At 48.4% G+C, this 12,813-nt stretch overlaps 1 protein-coding gene across 2 annotated transcripts in view; it reads left to right on the top strand.

Annotated features, from left to right (window-relative positions):
- LOC139568296 (GTPase IMAP family member 7-like) overlaps positions 1-10,329 on the top strand; it is a 34,933-nt gene extending 24,604 nt beyond the window's left edge. For both annotated transcript variants that reach the window (XM_071390044.1, XM_071390045.1), the window contains 2 exons: positions 9,053-9,088; positions 9,409-10,329. In XM_071390044.1, coding sequence (XP_071246145.1) covers positions 9,053-9,088; positions 9,409-10,205 — 833 coding nt within the window. In that variant the 3' untranslated portion in view covers positions 10,206-10,329. The remainder of the gene's footprint in view (positions 1-9,052; positions 9,089-9,408) is intronic.
- The last annotated feature ends 2,484 nt before the right edge of the window (positions 10,330-12,813 follow it).

Raw genomic sequence — 12,813 nt, 5'->3', positions numbered from 1 at the left:
TCTCTCCCACACTCAAACAAAGATGCCTTCCCTCTCTCTCACACCTCAAACAAAGATACCTTCCCTCTCCCTCACACCTCAAATAAAGATACCTTCCCTCTCTCTCCCACACCTCAAACAATGATACCTTCCCTCTCTCTCCCACACCTCAAACAATGATACCTTCCCTCTCTCCCACACCTCAAACAAAGATTCCTTCCCTCTCTCCCACACCTCACACAATGATACCTTCCCTCTCTCCCACACCTCAAACAATGATACCTTCCCTCTCTCCCACACCTCAAACAAAGATACCTTCCTTCTCTCCCACACCTCAAACAAAGATACCTTCCCTCTCTCCCACACCTCAAACAAAGATACCTTCCCTCACTCCCACACCTCAAACAAAGATACCTTTCTTCTCTCCCACACCTCAACCAAAGATACCTTCCCTCTCTCCCACACCTCAAACAAAGATACCTTCCTTCTCTCCCACACCTCAAACAAAGATACCTTCCCTCTCTCCCACACCTCAAACAAAGATACCTTCCCTCTCTCCCACACCTCAAACAAAGATACCTTCCCTCTCTCCCACACCTCAAACAAAGATACCTTCCCTCTCTCCCACACCTCAAACAATGATACCTTCCCTCTCTCTCACACCTCAAACAATGATACCTTCCCTCTCTCCCACACCTCAACCAAAGATACCTTCCCTCACTCCCACACCTCAAACAAAGATACCTTCCCTCTCTCCCACACCTCAAACAAAGATACCTTCCCTCTCTCCCACACCTAAAACAAAGATACCTTCCCTCTATCCCACACCTCAACCAAAGATACCTTCCTTCTCTCCCACACCTCAACCAAGGATACCTTCCCTCTCTCCCACACCTCAAACAAAGATACCTTCCCTCTCTCTCACACCTCAAACAAAGATACCTTCCCTCTCTCTCCCACACCTCAAACAATGATACCTTCCCTCTCTCTCCCACACCTCAAACAATGATACCTTCCCTGTCTCCCACACCTCAAACAAAGACTCCTTCCCTCTCTCCCACACCTCAAACAATGTTACCTTCCCTCTCTCCCACACCTCAAACAATGATACATTCCCTCTCTCCCACACCTCAAACAATGATACCTTCCCTCTCTCCCACACCTCAAACAATGATACCTTCCCTCTCTCCCACACCTCAAACAATGATACCTTCCCTCTCTCCCACACCTCAAACAATGATACCTTCCCTCTCTCCCACACCTCAAACAAAGATACCTTCCCTCTCTCTCACACCTCAAACAATGATATCTTCCTTCTCTCCCACACCTCAAACAAAGATACCTTCCCTCTCTCCCACACCTCAAACATTGATACCTTCCCTCTCTCCCACACCTCAAACAATGATACCTTCCCTCTCTCCCACACCTCAAACAAAGATACCTTCCCTCTCTCCCACACCTCAAACAATGATACCTTCCCTCTCTCCCACACCTCAAACAAAGATGCCTTCCCTCTCTCTCACACCTCAAACAAAGATACCTTCCCTCTCTCCCACACCTCAAACAAAGATTCCTTCCCTCTCTCCCACACCTCACACAATGATACCTTCCCTCTCTCCCACACCTCAAACAATGATACCTTCCCTCTCTCCCACACCTCAAACAAAGATACCTTCCTTCTCTCCCACACCTCAAACAAAGATACCTTCCCTCTCTCCCACACCTCAAACAAAGATACCTTCCCTCACTCCCACACCTCAAACAAAGATACCTTCCTTCTCTCCCACACCTCAACCAAAGATACCTTCCCTCTCTCCCACACCTCAAACAAAGATACCTTCCTTCTCTCCCACACCTCAAACAAAGATACCTTCCCTCTCTCCCACACCTCAAACAAAGATACCTTCCCTCTCTCCCACACCTCAAACAAAGATACCTTCCCTCTCTCCCACACCTCAAACAATGATACCTTCCCTCTCTCCCACACCTCAAACAATGATACCTTCCCTCTCTCTCACACCTCAAACAAAGATACCTTCCCTCTCTCCCACACCTCAAACAAAGATACCTTCCCTCTCTCCCACACCTCAAACAATGATACCTTCCCTCTCTCCCACAACTCAAACAATGATACCTTCCCTCTCTCCCACACCTCAAACAATGATACCTTCCCTCTCTCCCACACCTCAAACAATGATACCTTCCCTCTCTCCCACACCTCAAACAATGATACCTTCCCTCTCTCCCACACCTCAAACAAAGATACCTTCCCTCTCTCTCACACCTCAAACAAAGATACCTTCCCTCTCTCCCACACCTCAAACAAAGATACCTTCCCTCTCTCCCACACCTCAAACAATGATACCTTCCCTCTCTCCCACACCTCAAACAATGATACCTTCCCATCTCCCACACCTCAAACAAAGATACCTTCCCTCTCTCCCACACCTCAAACAATGATACCTTCCCTCTCTCCCACACCTCAAACAATGATACCTTCCCTCTCTCCCACACCTCAAACAATGATACCTTCCCTCTCTCCCACACCTCAAACAATGATACCTTCCCTCTCTCTCCCACACCTCAAACACAGATACCTTCCCTCTCTCTCACACCTCAAACAAAGATACATTCCCTCTCTCCCACACCTCTACCAAAGATACCTTCCCTCTCTCCCACACCTCAAACAAAGATACCTTCCTTCTCTCCCACACCTCAACCAAAGATACCTTCCCTCTCTCCCACACCTCAAACAAAGATACCTTCCCTCTCTCCCACACCTCAAACAAAGATACCTTCCCTCTCTCCCACACCTCAAACAAAGATACCTTCCTTCTCTCCCACACCTCAACCAAAGATACCTTCCCTCTCTCCCACACCTCAAACAAAGATACCTCCCCTCTCTCCCACACCTCAAACAAAGATACCTTCCTTCTCTCCCACACCTCAACCAAAGATACCTTCCCTCTCTCCCACACCTCAAACAAAGATACATTCCTTCTCTCCCACACCTCAAACAAAGATACCTTCCCTCTCTCCCACACCTCAAACAATGATACCTTCCCTCTCTCCCACACCTCAAACAATGATACCTTCCCTCTCTCCCACACCTCAAACAAAGATACCTTCCCTCTCTCTCACACCTCAAACAAAGATACCTTCCCTCTCTCCCACACCTCAAACAAAGATACCTTCCCTCTCTCCCACACCTCAAACACAGATACCTTCCCTCTCTCCCACACCTCAAACAATTATACCTTCCCTCTCTCCCACACCTCAAACAATTATACCTTCCGTCTCTCCCACACCTCAAACAATGATACCTTCCCTCTCTCCCATACCTCAAACAATGATACCTTCCCTCTCTCCCACACCTCAAACAATAATACCTTCCCTCTCTCCCATACCTCAAACAATAATACCTTCCCTCTCTCCCACACCTCAAACAAAGATACCTTCCCTCTCTCCCACACCTCAAACAATGATACCTTCCCTCTCTCTCACACCTCAAGCAATGATACCTTCCCTCTCTCCCACACCTCAAACAAAGATACCTTCCCTCTCTCTCACACCTCAAACAAAGATACCTTCCCTCTCTCCCACACCTCAAACAATGATACCTTCCCTCTCTCCCACACCTCAAACAAAGATACCTTCCCTCTCTCTCACACCTCAAACAAAGATACCTTCCCTCTCTCCCACACCTCAAACAATGATACCTTCCCTCTCTCCCACACCTCAAACAATGATACCTTCCCTCTCTCCCACACCTCAAACAATGATACCTTCCCTCTCTCCCACACCTCAAACAATGATACCTTCCCATCTCCCACACCTCAAACAAAGATACCTTCCCTCTCTCCCACACCTCAAACAATGATACCTTCCCTCTCTCCCACACCTCAAACAATGATACCTTCCCTCTCTCCCACACCTCAAACAATGATACCTTCCCTCTCTCCCACACCTCAAACAATGATACCTTCCCTCTCTCCCACACCTCAAACAATGATACCTTCCCTCTCTCCCACACCTCAAACAATGTTACCTTCCCTCTCTCCCACACCTCAAACAATGATACCTTCCCTCTCTCCCACACCTCAAACAATGATACCTTCCCTCTCTCCCACACCTCAAACAATGATACCTTCCCTCTCTCCCACATCTCAAACAATGATACCTTCCCTCTCTCCCACACCTCAAACAATGATACCTTCCCTCTCTCCCATACCTCAAACAATAATACCTTCCCTCTCTCCCACACCTCAAACAAAGATACCTTCCCTCTCTCCCACACCTCAAACACTGATACCTTCCCTCTCTCTCACACCTCAAACAATGATACCTTCACTCTCTCCCACACCTCAAACAAAGATACCTTCCCTCTCTCCCACACCTCAAACAATGATACCTTCCCTCTCTCTCACACCTCAAACAATGATACCTTCCCTCTCTCCCACACCTCAAACAAAGATACCTTCCCTCTCTCCCACACCTCAAACAATGATACCTTCCCTCTCTCCCACACCTCAAACAATGATACCTTCCCTCTCTCCCACACCTCAAACAATGATACCTTCCCTCTCTCCCACACCTCAAACAAAGATACCTTCCCTCTCTCTCACACCTCACAGATACCTTCCCTCTCTCTCACACCTCAAACAAAGATACATTCCTTCTCTCCCACACCTCTACCAAAGATACCTTCCCTCTCTCCCACACCTCAAACAAAGATACCTTCCTTCTCTCCCACACCTCAACCAAAGATACCTTCCCTCTCTCCCACACCTCAAACACAGATACCTTCCCTCTCTCCCACACCTCAAACAAAGATACCTTCCTATTCTCCCACACCTCAAACAAAGATACCTTCCCTCTCTCCCACACCTCAAACAATGATACCTTCCCTCTCTCCCACACCTCAAACAATGATACCTTCCCTCTCTCCCACACCTCAAACAAAGATACCTTCCCTCTCTCTCACACCTCAAACAAAGATACCTTCCCTCTCTCCCACACCTCAAACAAAGATACCTTCCCTCTCTCCCACACCTCAAACACAGATACCTTCCCTCTTTCTCACACCTCAAACAATGATACCTTCCCTCTCTCCCACACCTCAAACAATGATACCTTCCCTCTCTCCCACACCTCAAACAAAGATACCTTCCCTCTCTCCCACACCTCAAACAAAGATACCTCCCCTCTCTCCCACACCTCAAACACAGATACCTTCCCTCTCTCTCACACCTCAAACAAAGATACATTCCCTCTCTCCCACACCTCTACCAAAGATACCTTCCCTCTCTCCCACACCTCAAACAAAGATACTTTCCTTCTCTCCCACACCTCAAACAAAGATACCTTCCCTCTCTCCCACACCTCAAACAATGATACCTTCCCTCTCTCCCACACCTCAAACAATGATACCTTCCCTCTCTCCCACACCTCAAACAAAGATACCTTCCCTCTCTCTCACACCTCAAACAAAGATACCTTCCCTCTCTCCCACACCTCAAACACAGATACCTTCCCTCTCTCCCACACCTCAAACACAGATACCTTCCCTCTCTCTCACACCTCAAACAAAGATACATTCCCTCTCTCCCACACCTCTACCAAAGATACCTTCCCTCTCTCCCACACCTCAAACACAGATACCTTCCCTCTCTCTCACACCTCAAACAATGATACCTTCCCTCTCTCCCACACCTCAAACAAAGATACCTTCCCTCTCTCTCACACCTCAAACAAAGATACCTTCCCTCTCTCCCACACCTCAAACAAAGATACCTTCCCTCTCTCCCACACCTCAAACAATGATACCTTCCCTCTCTCCCACACCTCAAACAAAGATACCTTCCCTCTCTCCCACACCTCAAACAATGATACCTTCCCTCTCTCCCACACCTCAAACACAGATACCTTCCCTCTCACCCACACCTCAAACAAAGACACCTCCCCTCTCCCCCACACCTCAAACAAAGATACCTCCCTCTCTCCAACACCTCAAACACAGATACCTTCCCTCTCTCTCACACCTCAAACAAAGATACCTTCCCTCTGTCACACCTCAAACAAAGATACCTTCCTTCTCTCCCACACCTCAAACAAAGATACCTTCCCTCTCTGTCACACCTCAACCACATACCTTCCCTCTCTGTCACACCTCAACCACAGATACCTTCCCTCTCTCTCACACCTCAAACAAAGATACCTTCCCTCTCTGTCACACCTCAACCACATACCTTCCCTCTCTGTCACACCTCAAACTCAGATACCTTCCCTCTCTCTCACACCTCAAACACAGATACCTTCCCTCTCTCTCACACCTCAAACAAAGATACCTTCCCTCTGTCACACCTCAAACACAGATACCTTCCCTCTCTCCCACACCTCAAACACAGATACCTTCCCTCTCTCTCACACCTCAAACAAAGATACCTTCCCTCTCTCCCAAACCTCAAACAAAGACACCTTCCCTCTCTCCCACACCTCAAACAAAGATACCTTCCCTCTCTCCCTCACCTCAAACAAAGATACCTTCCCTCTCTCCCACACCTCAAACAAAGACACCTTCCCTCTCTCCCACACCTCAAACAAAGATACCTTCCCTCTCTCCCACACCTCAAACAATGATACCTTCCCTCTCTCACACCTCAAACAAAGACACATTCCCTCTCTCCCACACCTCAAACAAAGATACCTTCCCTCTCCCTCACACCTCAAACAAAGATACCTTCCCTCTCTCCCACACCTCAAACAATGATACCTTCCCTCTCTCACACCTCAAACACAGATACCTTCCCTCTCTCTCACACCTCAAACAAAGATACCTTCCCTCTGTCACACCTCAAACACAGATACCTTCCCTCTCTCCCACACCTCAAACACAGATACCTTCCCTCTCTCTCACACCTCAAACAAAGATACCTTCCCTCTCTCCCAAACCTCAAACAAAGACACCTTCCCTCTCTCCCACACCTCAAACAAAGATACCTTCCCTCTCTCCCTCACCTCAAACAAAGATACCTTCCCTCTCTCCCACACCTCAAACAAAGACACCTTCCCTCTCTCCCACACCTCAAACAAAGATACCTTCCCTCTCTCCCACACCTCAAACAATGATACCTTCCCTCTCTCCCACACCTCAAACAATGATACCTTCCCTCTCTCCCACACCTCAAACAAAGATACCTCCCCTCTCTCCCTCACCTCAAACAAAGATACCTTCCCTCTCTCCCACACCTCAAACAATGATACCTTCCCTCTCTCCCACACCTCAAACAATGATACCTTCCCTCTCTCCCACACCTCAAACAAAGATACCTTCCCTCTCTCCCTCACCTCAAACAATGATACCTTCCCTCTCTCCCACACCTCAAACAAAGATACCTTCCCTCTCTCCCTCACCTCAAACAATGATACCTTCCCTCTCTCCCACACCTCAAACAAAGACACCTTCCCTCTCTCCCACACCTCAAACAAAGATACCTTCCCTCTCTCCCACACCTCAAACAAAGATACCTTCCCTCTCTCCCACACCTCAAACAAAGACACCTTCCCTCTCTCCCACACCTCAAACAAAGATACCTTCCCTCTCTCCCACACCTCAAACAAAGACACCTTCCCTCTCTCCCACACCTCAAACATTGATACCTTCCCTCTCTCCCACACCTCAAACAATGATACCTTCCCTCTCTCCCACACCTCAAACAAAGATACCTTCCCTCTCTCCCTCACCTCAAACAAAGATACCTTCCCTCTCTCTCACACCTCAAACAATGATACCTTCCCTCTCTCCCACACCTCAAACAATGATACCTTCCCTCTCTCCCACACCTCAAACACAGATACCTTCCCTCTCTCCCACACCTCAAACAAAGACACCTTCCTTCTCTCCCACACCTCAACCAAAGATACCTTCCCTCTCTCTCACACCTCAAACAAAGATACCTTCCCTCTCTCTCACACCTCAAACAATGATACCTTCCCTCTCTCCCACACCTCAAACAATGATACCTTCCCTCTCTCCCTCACCTCAAACAAAGATACCTTCCCTCTCTCCCACACCTCAAACAAAGACACCTTCCCTCTCTCCCACACCTCAAACAAAGACACCTTCCCTCTCTCCCACACCTCAAACAATGATACCTTCCCTCTCTCCCACACCTCAAACAATGATACCTTCCCTCTCTCTCACACCTCAAACAAAGATACCTTCCCTCTCTCCCACACCTCAAACAAAGATACCTTCCCTCTCTCCCTCACCTCAAACAAAGATACCTTCCCTCTCTCCCAAACCTCAAACAAAGACACCTTCCCTCTCTCCCACACCTCAAACAAAGATACCTTCCCTCTCTCCCACACCTCAAACAAAGACACCTTCCCTCTCTCCCACACCTCAAACAAAGATACCTTCCCTCTCTCCCACACCTCAATCAAAGGGTAATAAAGGACAGGAAATCACTGGGAGCCAATCACATCTTTCAATTCATCACTGAGTTAACAAACACTCAGTAAGGAACACCAGGGCCAAAGCATGCACAGTAATTAGGGCAGTCGTGCTACAAATAACCAATAAAGATCTCAGCAGGAAATTGTGCATTACAGAAATAATGACATCAGAAAGAATGTGCATTATTAAACAAACAAAAGAACATTGACAACTATCAGAAAACAGTCTTCTGTTTTGTCACTAGTGAAAATAAAGCATATTTTTAACATGTTTCATGTTAATTGGTGTAATTTATTATGATTGGGGGTAAATTCCCATTCAAGGATGAAACTAAAATAGTAATAATTGGGAACGTTTCAACCCCCTGAATTGAAATGTTCAATTCATAAACTGAATTGAAATGGAATTGACGGTTGAGTTATTGAATAATGCTTCATTGTTATACAGACTGCCTTATACCTTATACAGACTGCCTTATGCCTTATAGAAACTGTCTTATACCTTATACAGAATGCCTTATGCCTTATAGAGACTGCCTTATACCTTATAGAGACTGCCTTATACCTTATACAGACTGCCTTATGCCTTATAGAGACTGTCTTACATTTTCAACAGGGGAGAGGAGAGGTAGCATGTCAGAACCTCCCATTAGTAAGTATGGATTAAGTAGTGCTTTCTCTTTTCACATACACACACACACACACACACACACACACACACACACACACACACACACACACACACACACACACAAACACACACACACACACACACACACAAATCCCAAATCTGGCAAGTCCACAGTCAGGGAAAATGTATTTTTGATTGTGTTTGTTCAGGCAACGTCACTGAAAATCAAGGGAAATTAATTAGATATGCCTATTTTTCTAAACGTTTATAGTTAGTAGCTACTATATGTTTGATTTAAATACAATACAATTGTGCATTTTAAAGCTTGTTGCCTCTTTCAGTGTCTGACCTGAGGATAGTTCTGGTGGGGAAGACTGGATCAGGGAAGAGTGCAACAGGAAACACCATCCTGGGGAGAAAGGTGTTTAGAGATGCCTTATCCCCTGAGTCTGTTACCTCACACTGTGAAAAACAGAGTGGAGTGGTGAATGGGAGGAAGATTGATGTCATCGACACCCCGGGGCTCTATGACACAACAATGTCTCAAGAAGGGATGAAAAGTGAAATAGAAAAGGCCATCTACATGTCAGTTCCAGGACGCCACGTCTTCCTGCTGGTGATCAGACTGGGGAGGTTCACAGAGGAGGAGAGGAACACTGTGAAGTGGATCCAGGAGAACTTTGGAGAAGAAGCCTCAAAGTACACCATCATTCTGTTCACCGGTGGAGACCAGCTGGAGGACAAATCAATGGTGGACTTTCTAAGTGAGAGTGAGGAGTTTATGAAACTCGTCAAGGTCTTTAGGGACCGACATCATGTCTTCAATAATAAAAAGAAGAATGACATCACTCAGGTCCCAAAGCTGCTGAAGAAGATAGATGAGATGGTGAAGAAGAATGGAGGAAAACACTACACCAATGAGATGTACCAGGAGGTCCAGAGGAAGATCAAAGAAGAGGAGGAGAGGAAGAGAGAGGAGGAGAGGAAGAAACAGCAGGAGGAGGAGAGAGAGGAGGAGATGAGAAAGACGGTAGAGGAGAGACTGAAAAAGTTAATAAAGGACATATCAGGAAACCTGGTGTCACAGCGATGGTATCAGGACCAGCAGCTATCGCAGTTGGAGGTGCTGTATTCTTAAAAGAGTTTGTTGAAGGTGCAGTTGACCTTTATTACGATTCTAATAAATTAAGTAAAGATGAGGAAGAGGTGGCAGTGTAAAGCACCACTCTCTTCCTCATCTTAATGTCAAGTAGTAGCAGTAGATCAGCAGAAGAGTCATCACTTTCTAATATGATCAGTTATTTACCATGTTATCATTCAAAGGCTCAGGGATAATAGCATAATGTAGGATGACATTTATAATTCAACAAAAACAAACAGACAGAAAAATCTGAAATCATGTTTCATTAACTCAGAGATAGATAATAAGTTAGAATGGGTAAAGACATTCTAGGTTTCTGGATATCTACAGTATTGCTGTATCTACCCTTCTTCCCTGGTCTGTGTTCTCCCTCTCCCTCTGTCCTCCCTCTACCCTCCCTCCCTGGTCTGTGTTCTCCCTCTACCCTCCCTCCCTGGTCTGTGTTCTCCCTCTACCCCTCCCTCCCTGGTCTGTGTTCTCCCTCTACCCCCCCTCCCTGGTCTGTGTTCTCCCTCTACCCTCCCTCCCTGGTCTGTGTTCTCCCTCTACCCCCCCTCCCTGGTCTGTGTTCTCCCTCTATCCTCCCTCCCTGGTCTGTGTTCTCCCTCTACCCCCTCCCTCCCTGGTCTGTGTTCTCCCTCTACCCCCCCTCCCTGGTCTGTGTTCTCCCTCTACCCTCCCTCCCTGGTCTGTGTTCTCCCTCTACCCCTCCCTCCCTGGTCTGTGTTCTCCCTCTACCCCCCCTCCCCCTCCCTCCCTAGTCTGTGTTCTCCCTCTGTCCTCCCTCCCTGGTCTGTGTTCTCCCTCTGTCCTCCCTCCCTGGTCTGTGTTCTCCCTCTGTCCTCCCTCCCTGGTCTGTGTTCTCCCTCTGTCCTCCCTCCCTGGTCTGTGTACTCCCTCTGTCCTCCCTCCCTGGTCTGTGTTCTCTCTCTACCCTCCCTCCCTGGTCTGTGTTCTCCCTCTATCCTCCCTCCCTGGTCAATGTTCTCCCTCTACCCTTCCTCCCTGGTCTGTGTTCTCCCTCTACCCCCCCCTCCCTGGTATGTGTTCTCCCTCTACCCTCCCTCCCTGGTCTGTGTTCTCCCTCTACCCCCCCCTCCCTGGTATGTGTTCTCCCTCTACCCTCCCTCCCTGGTATGTGTTCTCCCTCTACCCTCCCTCCCTGGTCAATGTTCTCCCTCTACCCTTCCTCCCTGGTCTGTGTTCTCCCTCTACCCTCCCTCTCTGGTATGTGTTCTCCCTCTACCCTCCCTCCCTGGTCAATGTTCTCCCTCTACCCTTCTTCCCTGGTCTGTGTTCTCCCTCTACCCTCCCTCTCTGGTATGTGTTCTCCCTCTACCCTTCCTCCCTGGTCTGTGTTCTCCCTCTATCCTCCCTCTCTGGTCTGTGTTCTCCCTCTACCCTTCCTCCCTGGTCTGTGTTCTCCCTCTACCCTCCCTCCCTGGTCTGTGTTCTCCCTCTACCCTCCCTCTCTGGTCTGTGTTCTCCCTCTACTCTCCCTCCCTGGTCTGTGTTCTCCCTCTGTTCTTCCTCCCTGGTCTATGTCCTCCCTCTGTCCTCCCTCCCTGGTCTGTGTTCTCCCTCTACCCTCCCTCCCTGGTCTGTGTTCTCCCTCTGTCCTCCCTCCCTGGTCTGTGTTCTCCCTCTGTCCTCCCTCCCTGGTCTGTGTACTCCCTCTGTCCTCCCTCCCTGGTCTGTGTTCTCTCTCTACCCTCCCTCCCTGGTCTGTGTTCTCCCTCTATCCTCCCTCCCTGGTCAATGTTCTCCCTCTACCCTTCCTCCCTGGTCTGTGTTCTCCCTCTACCCCCCCCTCCCTGGTATGTGTTCTCCCTCTACCCTCCCTCCCTGGTCTGTGTTCTCCCTCTACCCCCCCTCCCTGGTATGTGTTCTCCCTCTACCCTCCCTCCCTGGTATGTGTTCTCCCTCTACCCTCCCTCCCTGGTCAATGTTCTCCCTCTACCCTTCCTCCCTGGTCTGTGTTCTCCCTCTACCCTCCCTCTCTGGTATGTGTTCTCCCTCTACCCTCCCTCCCTGGTCAATGTTCTCCCTCTACCCTTCTTCCCTGGTCTGTGTTCTCCCTCTACCCTCCCTCTCTGGTATGTGTTCTCCCTCTACCCTTCCTCCCTGGTCTGTGTTCTCCCTCTATCCTCCCTCTCTGGTCTGTGTTCTCCCTCTACCCTTCCTCCCTGGTCTGTGTTCTCCCTCTACCCTCCCTCCCTGGTCTGTGTTCTCCCTCTACCCTCCCTCTCTGGTCTGTGTTCTCCCTCTACTCTCCCTCCCTGGTCTGTGTTCTCCCTCTGTTCTTCCTCCCTGGTCTATGTCCTCCCTCTGTCCTCCCTCCCTGGTCTGTGTTCTCCCTCTACCCTCCCTCCCTGATCTGTGTTCTCCCTCTGTCCTCCCTCCCTGGTCTGTGTTCTCCCTCTAGTGTCAGACTTAGTGTTAAACACCACATGATTAACACAGTGAGTAATGTTGTAATGTACTGTATGTCACAACTGTATTCATACTGTACTTCATTACTGTATTTCTACTGTACTTCATTACTGTATTTCTACTGTACTTCATTACTGTATTTCTGCTGTACTTCATTTCTGTATTTCTACTG

This window comes from Salvelinus alpinus, chromosome 2 (genome assembly GCF_045679555.1).
Source record: "Salvelinus alpinus chromosome 2, SLU_Salpinus.1, whole genome shotgun sequence".
Classification (NCBI taxonomy): Eukaryota; Metazoa; Chordata; class Actinopteri; order Salmoniformes; family Salmonidae; genus Salvelinus; species Salvelinus alpinus.
Note: the sequence above shows the minus strand (reverse complement) of the source record. Positions and strands in the feature narration are given on the sequence as shown.